Source organism: Schistocerca piceifrons, chromosome 5 (assembly GCF_021461385.2).
Source record: "Schistocerca piceifrons isolate TAMUIC-IGC-003096 chromosome 5, iqSchPice1.1, whole genome shotgun sequence".
In the NCBI taxonomy this organism is placed as follows: domain Eukaryota; kingdom Metazoa; phylum Arthropoda; class Insecta; order Orthoptera; family Acrididae; genus Schistocerca; species Schistocerca piceifrons.
The window spans coordinates 251,570,527-251,586,247 of NC_060142.1; the positions used below are offsets into that span (position 1 = coordinate 251,570,527).

The 15,721-nt window shown below is 37.9% G+C and overlaps 1 protein-coding gene across 1 annotated transcript in view; it reads right to left on the reverse strand.

Moving 5' to 3' along the window:
• LOC124798546 (pickpocket protein 28-like) overlaps nucleotides 1-15,721 on the reverse strand; it is a 276,442-nt gene that overhangs the window by 29,611 nt on the left and 231,110 nt on the right. Inside the window, exon 9 of the mRNA XM_047261997.1 lies at nucleotides 14,529-14,679. Coding sequence (XP_047117953.1) covers nucleotides 14,529-14,679 — 151 coding nt within the window. The remainder of the gene's footprint in view (nucleotides 1-14,528; nucleotides 14,680-15,721) is intronic.

Genomic DNA, 15,721 nt, shown 5'->3' on the forward strand with positions numbered 1-15,721 from the left:
TTCTGTCTGATATAGGTCTATTTCTGAGCACTGCCAACCACTTATAAAGGTTGTGTTTATTTTTTATTTTTTTTCATTATTCCATGTTTGATTTATTTGTACAAATAAGAGTGATTGAGCTATTTCTGCACCAATGACACTGGCACTAATGACAGCTACAGTACTCTTAACTTCTTCACTAATATTCAACTACAAAATGGTGTAACATGTCAATACTCCACCCAGGATGTCTGCAAATATTTTTCCAAAAGAGGGAAAACTGTAAAATTGCCAGGTGTGATATAACTGACTCTGTGAGTTTAAGTATGTGTTGTGCCCCAAGTATTAAATTTGGCAAGAGGTACATTAAACATAGTGTAACTCAAATGACTCATAGTCACATATTGCATTTTAAGGTAGATTAGTTTGATATCTAGACAGTAAGCCTATTTCAATAGGACATGTAAGGTACATGTTATTAATATGAATATAGATGCTACCTTTATCATACAACAATCAAAATTGACAGCCATATGTGATTAAATCCAGAGGATCCAATGAATTATATCATAAAGCTAGAAAATATTCAGAAAAAATTAATTATATTCCAATAATGTTAGGTTAAAATTGAAAATTAAATACACGAAGCAGAAAAAAGTCATAATTATGCAGAACATCTTGTTAGATATCAACAAACATGCCAAACTAATACTTCTTGAAGTGAAGGTACAGGAAAGTTTCAAGAACCAGTTTTAAATGGTGAATCAAGGAATGTGCTACAAGCTCCTGCATCTCACTCCAATAGGAACCATGAGACTAATTACAGAGTGCAAAGAGGCATTTAAACAATCACTCTTCACATGCCCCTGATGCAAATGGAATGGGAAAAAGTGATGGTCCAATGTGAAGTCCCTCAGCCATGTACTTCACAGTTGTTTGCTGGGTATGGATATAGATTAAACTTTAAAAAAAGGCTTATTCAATGTCGAAGCCATCTATAACATTTTTATAACAGAAATCCACTTCTTTTAATATTGGCTGGCATAACCAAACTGAACAAAATGTATTCTGCAAGATACATTTTTTGAGTTGGTTAGGTAAATTGTAACGCAGAGCCAGTACGTAACAAATTGGAAACCACCTACAGCCACCCTCAGATTGGTCAGAAGAGTTAACTTTCGTTAAGTCTAGGGCAGAACAAAGGCAGTCCCTGTCTCATAAGTCTGTCACGTTATTATGCATCTGTGTCAACTAGAACCCAGAATTCTTAGTTATGTGACTACATGTAACACTGTGTTGCACTCCGTAGAGACAGTGAAGGTGCCAGTTCCTGGAGAGGACATTTTTTGACCTTGAAATCTCACACTTATTTTCCCCCTTTCTTCCACTGCACAAAATGGGTTTATTTATTTTTTAAACTGATGTATTTCACTCTACAGATTATGTGTAGGTGCACACACCATCTCTACAGAATGGTCATGTTCTTCAGGGTCTACTGCAATAACTAATCTGTGTAAAGCTGAATCTGGTCTTCTTTGCCCACTGATGGATTTATTTTATTATTTTATTTATTTCATTCGTGTTCTGTAGACTCATTAGCGATAAATCGCTTGGGTGTAGAACGTGTTATTTACATAGATTTGAGACATTTGTTTATAATAATAGGTTGTACAATGAATAATATAATACATAGAAACAATGTTTACAAGAATTGTTTTTTGTAAAAAGTTACAAATTACATTGAACAGACTTACAATAGATCAAAATCAATTCACATATTCTCATACATAAATTCGTCCAGTGAGTAAATAGTTTTACTTAGAAGATATCGTTTAAGTTGATCTTTAAAAGTAGATGGATCAGTAACTGACATTTGTATTGCCTGAGGGAGACCATTAAATATTTTTATGCAAAAGTAGTGTACTCCTTTTTGCACCATACTTAGATTCTTTTGCTCAAGATGTAGATCATTTTTTACCCTAGTGTCATAGTTATGATACATGCTGTTCATTTCAAAAAGGGAATGGTTTTTACACAAGAAACACATGAGAGAGAAAATGTACTGAGATACTGTTGTGAGTATTCTCAGCTCTTGGAAGAGTTTCCTGCAGGAATGTCTGTAATTGACACCACACAGAATCCTAATGACTCTTTTCTGGGCTATGAGGATTTTGTTTGCCTTTGGCTGGTTTCCCCAGAATATAATTCCATAGGCCATCAGGGTATGAAAATAACCAAAATAGGCAACTTTCAAAGTATTTACGTCACTGAAGGAAGCAATCGCATGAATAGCGTAAATTTCTGAGCTTAGTTTTTTATATGGGTAAGGAATGTGTAAGGCCCAGTTTAGATTGCTATTAACAAGTAGACCCAGGAACTTTGTTGACTCCACTCTTGCTAAATTCCCATCATTGTATTTAACATTAACCTCACCTTTGATATATTGGCTTGTATGGAATTGAATAAATTTAGTTTTTTCAAAATTTTGTGATAATCCATTAGAGGTAAACCAGTTAAAGGTCTCCTGAAAAATTTCATTTACAGTGATTTCAAGATTAGTATTTGTTGAATTGTCTACCAGAATTGTCGTATCATCGGCAAACAAAGTAAATTTTATCGTAGCCCTTGTACACATTGGAAGGTCATTTATGAAAATAAGGAAAAGTAGATGACCCAGAATAGATCCCTGTGGGACTCCACAGTTTATTGTGCCCCAAGAAGAGGACACTGGTTCCCCATTAGTGTCGTTTACCATGACTTTCTGATTCTGTTCCTTTAAATAGGAGGCAAGCCACATACCTGTTTCTCCAGTTAACCCATAAAATTCTGCCTTTCTCAGAAAAATCTCATGGTTCACCCAATCAAACGCCTTAGAAAGGTCACAAAAAATTCCAGTTGGAGACATTTTATTATTGACTGATTCAAGAATTGCATTGGTGAAAGAATATATTGCATCTTCTGTTGAGATGTTTTTCTGGAAACCAAACTGACTTTTATTGAGAATATTGTATTTACTAAGATGTTCAAGAATCCGTCTGTGTACAAGTTTCTCGAGAATCTTGGAGAAACAAGTTAAGAGTGAAATAGGACAATAATTGGTTACTTCATTTCTGTCACCCTTCTTGTACAATGGTTTCACCACTGCAGATTTAAGTCTTATCAGGGACAATTCCTAGTCTCAGTGATTCATTAAGATGTGGCACAGGACTTCACAAATAAAAATGTGTGTGTGTTTCAACACTTTGATGGAAATATCATCAATACCAGTTGAGTTTTTGTTTTTCATGGTCCTTATTATCTTCTTAATTTCCTCAACAGTGACAGGATGCATGCTAATCTGGGGTGTTGCACTAAGTCCACTTCTTTGTAAAAGATTCAGAGCCTCATTTATGGAACCATTACACCCTATTTTGTCCACTACAGTCAAAAAATGCTTGTTGAAAATTTTTGCAACATTTTCACCGTTATCAATATTCCCATTTTGTCTAACTTCAATATTTTCTGCATTGTTTGAGTTACTACCAGTTTCCCTTTTATTAATACCCCAGATGGTTTTTATTTTGTTGCCAGAATTATCTATTTCTGATTTGATGAACATACTTTTTGTCTTTATCAGAACTTCATTTAAGATCTTGCAGTACCTTTTATAATTAGCTCTTATTTCAGGATCATTACTATTTCTGAGAGAAACATAAAGCAGTCTTTTAGTCCTACATGATGTTTTTATTCCTTTTGTGAGCCACTTTTTGCTGGTATAGCTCTGATACTTGTTCTTTGCAGTTCTTAGAGGGAAGACAGCTTCAAAGTAGCACATAAATTCATTTATAAATAGGTTAAATTTTTCATTGACTTTCAGTGCTCTATAAATTGGACTCCAGTCAATGAGTTGAAGATAAATGTTGAAGATCATGAGATTTTCATTATTAATTACCCTAAATGACCGTTTACAGACTTTGTCCTTCTTGTGTAGGCATATATAATTGATAGTTAACAATTGGCCATCATGGTCTGAAAGACCATTTAGAACTTGTTTTACTGTTGCATTGGTGTTTCTATTCTCATCAATGAAAATATTATCTATAAGACTTAAACAGTAGTTCGTAATCCTTGTGGGGAAGTCTACCATGGGTGTGAGGTTGTATGTGTTCATTATATGTAGCAGGTCAGCTCTATTACTATCATAATCATGAAAGTTAATGTTAAAGTCTCCTAAGACTGCAGTATTTTTATTTTTAGAATATATATGGGATAGAAGAGATTCGAGTTGCTTAAAGAACATACATTGCTTCCCTGATGGGGCCCTATACACTATTACTACAATGAGTGACAGGGTCTTGGTGCTAATTTCTATACCACAAGCTTCAAAATGCTGATCAAAGCAGTATTTTGTGAGCTCTAGAGATCTATACATTATATTCTTTTTTACGTATATAATTACACCACCCTTCTGCACACTGTTTCTACAAAAGTGAGAGGCAATATAATAGCCATCTAGATTCAGCATATTGATACCCTCCTTTACATGGTGTTCGGTAAAACAATGGATATCGGCATTATCAATAGTATTACTGTCACTAATATTCATTGTCAACAGTTCTAGTTTACTTCTTAGCCCCCTTATATTTTGATGGATAATACACAGTTTGTCACATTTAGTATTGACTTTTTGAGGAAGTGAGTTGCTAGGTTTCAAGATGGGTGAGTTTTTGCACACGCTCATTAGATAATAATAGCACAGGTACTCCCAGTCTTCAAGAAGGGTCGTCGAGCAGATGCGCAAAACTATAGACCTATATCTCTGATGTCAATCTCTTGTAGAATTTTAGAACATGTATTTTGCTCACGTATCATGTCATTTCTGGAAACCCAGAATCTACTATGTAGGAATCAACATGGATTCCAGCAACAGCGATCGTGTGAGACCCAACTCACTTTATTTGTTCATGAGACCCAGAAAATATTAGATACAGGCTCCCAGGTAGATGCTATTTTTCTTGACTTCCGGAAGGCGTTCGATACAGTTCCGCACTGTCGCCTGATAAACAAAGTAAGAGCCTACGGAATATCAGACCAGCTGTGTGGCTGGATTGAAGAGTTTTTAGCAAACAGAACACAGCATGTTGTTATCAATGGAGAGACGTCTACAGACGTTAAAGTAACCTCTGGCGTGCCACAGGGGAATGTTATGGGACCATTGCTTTTCACAATATATATAAATGACCTAGTAGATAGTGTCGGAAGTTCCATGCGGCTTTTTGCGGATGATGCTGTAGTATACAGAGAAGTTGCAGCATTAGAAAATTGTAGCGAAATGCAGGAAGATCTGCAGCGGATAGGCACTTGGTGCAGGGAGTGGCAACTGACCCTTAACATAGACAAATGTAATGTATTGCGAATACATAGAAAGAAGGATCCTTTATTGTATGATTATATGATAGCGGAACAAACACTGGTAGCAGTTACTTCTGTAAAATATCTGGGAGTATGCGTGCGGAACAATTTGAAGTGGAATGATCATATAAAATTAATTGTTGGTAAGGCGGGTACCAGGTTGAGATTCATTGGGAGAGTGCTTAGAAAATGTAGTCCATCAACAAAGGAGGTGGCTTACAAAACACTCGTTCGACCTATACTTGAGTATTGCTCATCAGTGTGGGATCCATACCAGATCGGTCTGACGGAGGAGATAGAGAAGATCCAAAGAAGAGCGGCGCGTTTCGTCACAGGGTTATTTGGTAACCGTGATAGCGTTACCGAGATGTTTAATAAACTCAAGTGGCAGACTCTGCAAGAGAGGCGCTCTGCATCGCGGTGCAGCTTGCTCGCCAGGTTTCGAGAGGGTGCGTTTCTGGATGAGGTATCGAATATATTGCTTCCCCCTACTTATACCTCCCGAGGAGATCACGAATGTAAAATTAGAGAGATTAGAGCGCGCACGGAGGCTTTCAGACAGTCGTTCTTCCCGCGAACCATACGCGACTGGAACAGGAAAGGGAGGTAATGACAGTGGCACGTAAAGTGCCCTCCGCCACACACCGTTGGGTGGCTTGCGGAGTATCAATGTAGATGTAGATGTAGATCTTTTGCTGAGTGTCATTTCTGATTGACTTACCTAAGTCATGGTTTTCCCCTTTTTGTTGCAAAACCATAAAAATCTTGATTTAGTAGAGCAGGTTTTCTAGGCCTCAAACTCCTCTTTTGATTGTAGACTGCTGCAGCATCAAACTACTGGTGTAATTTCATTGTGTAGCAAGGTAAGGTGGCATTGATAAGGGAGTTTGGATGGCTCACAGACACACACACCTCTGACAAGTTTATGTTGTTAGTAAGTTGTTCCATACATTGAATTCATGATAAACATCATGATGTGGAACGTGCCAACAGAACAAACATAAGACACTTACATGCAACAAAAAAATTATATTTTTATTGCTACATTGTGAGCATTTATAGATTTCTTTTTTTAGTTTGGTCCACTCCCCTGAATCAAACAGCCAACAGATTTTTTTTAATGACTAATTATCTCTACTCAAGAATTTATCTATGGATAGAAGGGAATTTTGAGGAGAAACATCTACACTTGAAAACACTTCTGCCATCTGGAAGACTTTTATTCCACAGATAGATAATAAAATCTAATCTTTGATTATTTTCATTGCTATTTTGTTCCCATTGGTAGATTGTCAAAGGGTTTTATAGCTGCATATTTTACTTGTTTCTTTACCAAAGTTAGATTCATTGAAGGGTAATGCAGTTCATTCTCCCTTCTAGTATTATTCTCATGAATAACTTTGTCACTCTCAAACCAAGATGCATTGTGGATCAGAAATTTCATAAGTGAATCAGTGTACTGTGAGGCTGTGATTGATATTCCCAGCTGCTTAAAGAGATGCCTGCAAGATGTATGTATGTGAAATCCACACATAAGTCTAATTACTTTATTTTGTGTAATGAATACTTTTTTCCACATCACAAGTTACCCCAGAATATTACCTCATAATTATAAGACATCAATGAATCAAAATGTGCAACATATATTAATTTACTGACTTCTGTATTCCCAAAGTTGGCACTTATTGTGAGGCAAAAGCAGCTGAACCTAAATGCTTTAGCTAGTCTACTATATGGTTTTTCCAATTTAAGTTTTCATCAACATGTGCATCTAAGCACTTACAGTATTTGACCAGTTTATTAGTGTTTATTGGTGTACTACGTTAATAAGAGGTGGGATGGTATACTACGTTAATAGGAGTTGGGATATTTCTGACTGTACAAAACTGAATGAGCTACATTTTTTAAAGTTTGAAGCAAGTCCATTTCTGCAAAACCTTTCAGTAACTTTCACAAAAACATTTACTATTTTCTCCGTTGATGCCTCTTTGCTTGGCTTCACAACAATGGTTGTATCGTCTGGATGCAGACTAATTCTGCCTCCTGATTCAAATAAAATGGCAGATCATTAACGTGAAGCTAGAATAGTAGTGGGCAAATGTTCAAACCCTGTGGGACTCCCGCTGTAATTACTCCCCATGCAGATGACATGGCATTCCTCTTTGTAGTATTGGATAGCTTAAGGTAACTTTTGGCATTCTGTTTCTTAAATTAGAACTAAACCAGGCATTTCCTGAACTATATATTCCATAGAAACTTAATTTCTCTATTAGAATATTGTGATTGACACAGTCAAATCCCTTCAGTAAGTCACAGAAGATCCTAGTTGGTGAGATTTATCATTTAAAGATTTTTTCCAAAGCTGTGATTGGCTAAGTATGCCATTACTACACTGGTGGGCAACAAACCCTAGAGTACATTACCTCCTCAAAACTTTAGAAAAAGATGTATTTCTGGGAAAACACCCTGAGTTGATGTTGCATTTCATAAGTTATTAAGAACATTACTTATTATAGGTGCCACAACTTTTAGTGTCTTGTTGGAAATGTTATTCACTCCATGTGAACTTCTATTTTTTAGATTTATGATAATCTCCTTTATTTCAGATAGAGATTTTAGGTAAATTTTTAACTCTATTCTTCTGTAGTATGCCCATTTTGTTTTCTCCTGAGAACTATTTGCACCAGTTTTCCTGCCTGTTTTTAAAAAGTAGTTATTAAAAATATCTGCTACACCTGAACTGTCTTTTACAATGCTCCAATTCTCTTTAACCCTTTGTGTCATAGTGGTTTCACTGCAAAACCACTTTTTGCTGCATTGTATCCCTTTGCGGCTTAGGTGACTCACTGTGAAACCACTGTCTCAGCCTTGTTTGTGGTGCACTCTAGCGAATTTTTGATGAACTAACTCAACAAATCTTGAGAGAGCAACGCAGCGATCTGGAACTGGCATCCAGCATGTGTTTTCCATGCAAGTGCGACATATTGAGATTTATACACGTTGTTTTGTGTTATTCAGATGCTGTACTTCATTCAAAGCAAGTAAAATTTTTATATATGCTACGACATATGTTCTAGATTGAAAATATGTCTAATGTTTGAATATAGCACATTAATTGAAACAATGAGAAGCACAAATGTTGGTGGTTTCGCTGTGAAACCACTATGCTAATATGATATCTTTACCATACAAAACTTCTGTTCTCATATACAGTAAGTTATTTAACTTTTACCTCTATTTATATATAAAAACAAAGATGAGGTGACTTACCGAACGAAAGCGCTGGCAGGTCGATAGACACACAAACAAACACAAACATACACACAAAATTCAAGCTTTTGCAACAAACTGTTGCCTCATCAAGAAAGAGGGAAGGAGGGGGGAAGACGAAAGGAAGTGGGTTTTAAGGGAGAGGGTAAGGAGTCATTCCAATCCCGGGAGCGGAAAGACTTACCTTAGGGGGAAAAAAGGACAGGTATACACTCGCACACATGCACATATCCATCCACGCATACAGACACAAGCAGACATACCCTAAGGTAAGTCTTTCCGCTCCCGGGATTGGAATGACTCCTTACCCTCTGCCTTAAAACCCACTTCCTTTCGTCTTCCCCCCTCCTTCCCTCTTTCCTGATGAGGCAACAGTTTGTTGCGAAAGCTTGAATTTTGTATGTATGTTTGTGTTTGTTTGTGTGTCTATCGACCTACCAGCGCTTTCGTTCGGTAAGTCACCTCATCTTTGTTTTGTTTTTATATATAATTTTTCCCATGTGGAATGTTTCCTTCTATTAAATTTACCTCTATTTAGGTGGATAAAAGATACTCCTTGGTGGAATTAGATGAGGATACTGTCTAAAACCTACTTTTTGAGGATATTCCAAGCGATTTGTCAGAACTGTCAGAATCTGAAGAGGAGGGCATTACTCAGGCCCTTCGTCAGGAAGCCCCCACGCTCCTACCTTCTTTAGGAGCTGAGAAAGAAGTTTTTAAAGCTCCAGCTGATATCAGTGAACTTCTTTCTTCCAGCCAAGACTTTACAGAACCAAACACGTGAGATCGGTGATTATGATCATGTAAATTTTGTGGAGGAAACTGGGCCTTCGCCCAATTTCGATAATCTTTCTTCCCCAGCTGACTTTTTCCTTGAACTTTTTACAAATCAGACATTGGCTGAAATAGTGTATCAGATGAATTTATATGCTTCACTATGCCATCGACCCATTCTTGCAGTTCTGCTTACTGCTCATCACAGAGCAGTAAGCAGTATGCTATGCAAAGGAGTGGTGGCATCAACCCCCACCCTACAAATACAGATGAGATGAAAGTGTTTTTACGTATTAATTTACTTATGGATGTAAAAGCACAACCTAGTTTTATGGATTACTGTTCATCTTTCCCAGCATTGCGGGATGAATACTTTGCCCAAAGAATGCCATTGAATAGATTTGTGTGGCTCCTTTCTAATTTACATGTAAGTGACAACTTCTTCCAAGTTCCTTCTAAGAACTTTCACTGCAGAGCTGTCATATTAGTGCACTTCAGTTCCTCCTGTTCTGCTATCTGTTTTCTTTCCAAGAAACAAATTTCACTGCTGAGCAATTATTTGAATTTTCAATATTACTATGCAGCTTATCTGAATGACTTAAAAAAAAAAAATCACAAGTACCAAACCAGAATATGACAGAAATATTGTAAACACTTGATCCTATATAACTCCTGAAAACTTAGGAAAGGATTGTCACACAGAATCCCCACTTTATTTATGCAGAATACTAATATGCTATTAAAGAGTTATTATGACTTATTACAAGCTACAAGAACTGTCTTCAATTTGATACACACAGCTAATAATGATCTATACCGCAAATGTCAGTTGACTGTGCAGTTTAAGAACATGTCTTATGACCTTCCTGGAAATAGAAACAGCTGGAAGTCTACATTGCTAACGTCAGTTGGATATACAATTTTGGAACATAAATTACGACCTTTCTGGAAACAGAATATAATCACGCATTCCATAAATGATGATCATGTAGAAATGAGCTTTTTCTGTTCATCAACGAGACCTAGCAGGCAATAGGTATATGTCTAGGTTGTTACCATATTCGGAAAGGTTCCACGTTGTCGCCATATGAGCAAAATACAAAAAGTTAAACTATATTTGTGACTGGACTGGAGAGTTTCTAGCAAATAACTGGTTGTTCTTAACAAAGAGGAGAGTTAAGACTTAAAAGTAGTTTCATGCATTCCTTTAGGGAGTATTACTATACCTTCTATGCACAATGCTGTGTCTGGCACAGCAAGTACAGTGATATTGGCTTGTGTCTTAGTGCTCAGCTTGGATGTCTACCGAAATAGTAAGCTGCTGTCCAGCGTCCAAAATCGATGAGTGATTAAGGCTGTAGGAATGCATCTTTGTAAACTCCTATTAAATGGTGTCCTACGTAGGAATGTCCTCCATGCCCCAACATGCCAGAGATATAAATCACGAAGGTATTTTACTTAGTGAATACGGATGGAGACAGAAGCATGGACCACATGCTGCAGTCGCGATAGTAAAAGTGTGCGGTAGCTGTAGAGATCCAACATGTGGCTCATAACGTCATGCAGCACAATAAGACACCTTACAGTCCTAAAATTAGAGCATGGCTAAGTGAGAAATCATGTAACTGGCTGTGGCAAGGCTGTACTACCTGTAACATACAGCAGATGTCTACTTGAATTCCAAACTGCACGTATCGACACATCAGCAAAAGCAGGCTCTGACCTGTTGCCTAAGTACACAGATCTGTGTGATGTCAAGCAGTGCATAGTGAGGAGCCAAGCAGTGTTGGCTTTGAACTGAATAGTGCAGTTGTCGTGAACAGATGCATCTTGCAGCAGCAGTAGTGATGCCAAGGGGCCAGCAGTCACGCGCACTGGCTCTCTCTGGCAAGACATGTCACAACGTGTTGAAGGCTCACATGTGGCTGTCAGCTCTATGCGGCATGACATGGTGTAACATGGGAGCCAATCTGTTTAAATAAAAATTCAACTGCATACCTCTCTTGTTCCTAGCCTACCATACATACAATAGTGCTGAGTGGTTGTCAATCATACAGGCTGCAACAGTCAACTGTATGCCTTTAAAACTAAAGTAGGTGCTCTAGTTCTGTCAACCAGTGGGCTATTCACAATTTTGAACTTAAGGTAAACGGATTTTTGAATTTCTTGTAAATTTAAACTTAGAACAAGTGAATTATTTTTATTTACTACCATTTTTAATTGGGTCTTGCACATTTTTGAATTTGCTGCCCAGACAGGATTTTAAACTTAGAACACACATGCAATCTGACAACCATGCGTGCTGGGCCCATATCCTCGAGTCTGTCATACTGGAGTCTTGCATCATACAGCCGTTGAAATCTGCCAAACATGCACGCTGGGCTCATATCCTCGAGTCTATAATATTGGAGTCTGGCCTGTGAAATCTGCCAGCCATGCAGCCTGGACTCATATCTGAGGGTCCACAATCTTAGATTCTTACATCACAGGAGTGAGGAAATCTGACAGCTATGCAGGCTTGGCCTGTATTCTTGGGTCCTTCATTGCACTAATCTGACAATGGCCTGCCTGATTAGCCGCGTAGTCTAACGCTCTGCTTCCCAAGTGGGAAGGTGTGCCAGTCCCTGGCACGAATCTGCCCGGTAGATTAGTCTCGAGGCCCAGTGTTCTGGTCAGCCTGTGGATGGTCTCTAAGGCAGTTTTCCATCTGCCTCAGCGAATGCGGGGCGGTTTCCCTTATTCTGCCTCAGTTACACTACGTCGGTAATTGCTGCACAAACACTGTCTCCACGTACGCATACACCATAATTGCTCTACCACACAAACATTTGGGGTTACACTCACCTGATATGAGACATTCCTTGGGGAGGGGGGATCCACCAGTGGCCAAACAGCACAATAACCCTGGGTTCAGTGTGGGGCTGTGGTGAGGTGGGTGGACTACTGTGGCCTGTTGTGGGGTTGTGAACCACTGAGGGCTACGGCGGAATGAAGCTTCTTCGTCGTTTATAGGTCCCCAGTTTAATACACAATAGGAAAATGACCCAGTTGGATTTTTGAATTTCCTGTCATTTTACAATTAGCACAATTGCAATTTTTTGAATTTCACACCAGTTTTTGAATTTCAACCCATTTTATACATAGGAAAATTGAGCTGCTTTGAATTTACTGCCAATTTTGAATTTTCTGCCATCTTATACATGGCTTGATTGGTCTGTGTCAGAGGGGTGGGGAAGGGTAGAGGGAAGTCTGGTAATGTTACATGAGGGGGAGGGGAAATGTGGCAACAGTGCAGTCTGGGGTCAAATGCTCTTAGCTGCATTGGTGACTAGTCCACATTCGAAGTCCCTGGGCTCTTCTAACTGACCTGTTCTGCTGTTGTCTCTTTATTTACTGAGAACACAATACTCCCTGCCTCTCTTTACATCAGTGGTCCACATCTTGTGAAATTTAGCAGTCAGTTCCACATTACATTGACGTGTCCAGGTACTTTTACATCAGGTAGTGTGTGGGTCTAGAAGTCGATGTTCGACTGTAGCCTGTTGGCACATGGGATGCATCTGATTTTTGATATCCTGGTACCTAATCCATTGTAGTGTACAAACATGTACCATGAAACATAATTCCTTGTGACATTTTTCTATACTTACTGCATAAAATGCTGCTGTTCCTACAACCATGTTAGTTTCTGCTCTGTGATGAGCAGTAAGCAGAACTGCAAGAATGGGTCGATGGCATAGTGAAGCAGTCATTATGAATGATATAGCTGATCAGTTGTGGTTGCTGTCCAGCACTGATTTGGTGAAAAAATTGCTGGTCTATGGCCAGTCTATAAGCTGTTATAATACGCAATAGTCAACAACGACCTCTTTCGTTTTCTCACATGCCAGCTGCTATGGCATTGACAAGTGGGATTTCCAGATTCGAGATATTCACAGTACACCCTTGACAAAGTGACTTGTCTATAACAATGACAGAAGATGAGGAAATGAATTAAAATTTGTGTCACACTGAGGACTTGAACCAAGGTCTCCTTGTATTGTAGGCAGGTGTGCTAGCCATTGTACCACTGCAACAGTATATGTTACACAGCTGCATGGACTACCCTAGTCCACTGACCTCCCCAACACAAACTCCAATTCACGTCTTCAGGTTATTTTCCCCTTCTTAAATCATCACTATTGCCGAGGCTCTCTAGTATTGGAATAGTACCTAAGCATGGGACATATTGGGCATATCCTGCTGTATACCAGATGTAGGTGATCTATAGATCTAAGATAATTTAATTCTGGAGAGCCTCGACAACAGTGACCATTTAAGAAGGTGAAAATAAACTGAAGATGTGAACTGAAGTTTGTGTTAGGGAGGTCATTGGACTAATATAGTCCATGCAGTTGTGTTATCTACACTGCAGCTGTGGTGTAATGGCTAGCATACCTGTTTAATAAGCAACACTCAGGTTCACGTCTTGGCCATGGCATAAATTTTAATTCATTTCTTCAGCTTCTGTCATTAGCATAAGATAAAGTTGAATGAGACTCAAATGTCTCAAGGAAAAATTAATTATATCACATCTAAAGTGCCTTGTGAAAAGCCATTCAGGACGATTAAAATCCTCATCTGTCTATCCTGATAAGGTTTGCTGCTTTTGTGTAAGACATTCAGGTGAGTGCTTCATTGGTTCCTTAGCAATGCTGTGATCAACTCCTTTCTTTTTTTTTATTAACGAGGTAAGATGGAGCATTGTATGTAACGAATACTATGTCCCTACGACATTCTTTTAGACTTTCTCCTAGACACTGCTGGTTGCTCTGGACATTTACACCTGTTCTGCAGGTGTATTTTTCTATAGAAGAACTAGTAGCATATGTAAAATAGAAGAAAAATGTTAACTTCTGTTATTAAATTTAGGCTATTGTCATGCAAATGTATCCACACACACACAAACAAATGATAGCTTGTAAGCTGACATGTTCCATATCACTCTGACAAAAATCGTTTAAATGATATATGGAGCAAGGAATTAATTAACTAATTTTTTTGCAAAACTACATAACTAAGTAATGAACAATCAGTAACTAAAGAAAATATACCACAATAATGAACTAACTAACTTTTCAAATTTAGCTGCTTCTTCTGGTTTTTGTTCGAAATATTTGTGCCACAATATCTGAGAATGGGATATCTCAGCAGTGTACTTTATTTCCATACATCCTGGCAAGCAGTGGCAGTCTGCCAGGTTTCTCTCAGAACCGTAGAAGTCATCTGAAACAAAACATCCAGTACCATGCATACTGACATAGAAAATACAGAGCTATGTTTTGACGATTAGAAAGGAAATAAACGTTTTAAATGAAGATAGCTTAGCTCTCAGAGAAGGGATGCATAAACTACAGTTTATTTTATAGCCAAATGCTGGAAGTATTACTGTTGAACAAATGAGACTTGGCAGTTTAACCTGAAGAACTGGATAGTCGCCAGTAGATGCTACAGATATGAAATGTGATTGTCGTTGGCAGTGGTGAAATTTTGAAATATACAATTCCTTATTATCTTCCAGTGGACACACCTACTTCTTGTTCTGTTTGTTTGCAACATTATTTGTGAGACGTGAATTTATAATGGTGTGAGATGTGAGTTTATAGTGGCCTGTCTTTTACATGTGATTGAACTGGTTACTCTTGTTGTAAAACCGTTATATCATAGTGCTGTTGATGACAGTGACTTATCTGCAAACCCTCAATAATGGGAAGGCGTGAACAGCCGTCAGTAATGCTGACGGTGACAGAATGAGTGTTGTGTTTTGCTTCATTACTGGATAATTTACTATAGTAACAATATTTAATATTTAATGTTATGAAAGTAGAATCAAGTAAATTATGTATGAACCCCACATGGAGTTGTGCTGGTTCGAGGATTCCTGGACCTCACACTTAACAGAGGGTTACTCATACTATAGAATACAAGTAGTCCATCTAGGGATAATATTTTCATGATATGCACAGGAGCCTATAAATGTAGGTCATTCTCCCACTCAGACAAGGCAAAACTTGAAGAAATAGCGAGGTAACTGCAAACCGAACAGCAGCAGGAGAAATACCCATTAGAAGAAACTTATCATTTTTGGTTTATTATTTATTTTCATTTCGTGTTCTTTTTAGTTAATTATGATTCTTATACATAGTTATTCTAAAGTTACACTGTATAAATTAATATCTTTGTAACTGCATTATTAGAGTTAATAATTAAAAAGAAACTATTAAGCAGAGAAATTTGGATGCCCAGGAAGGAAGATGTCTGCAATAAA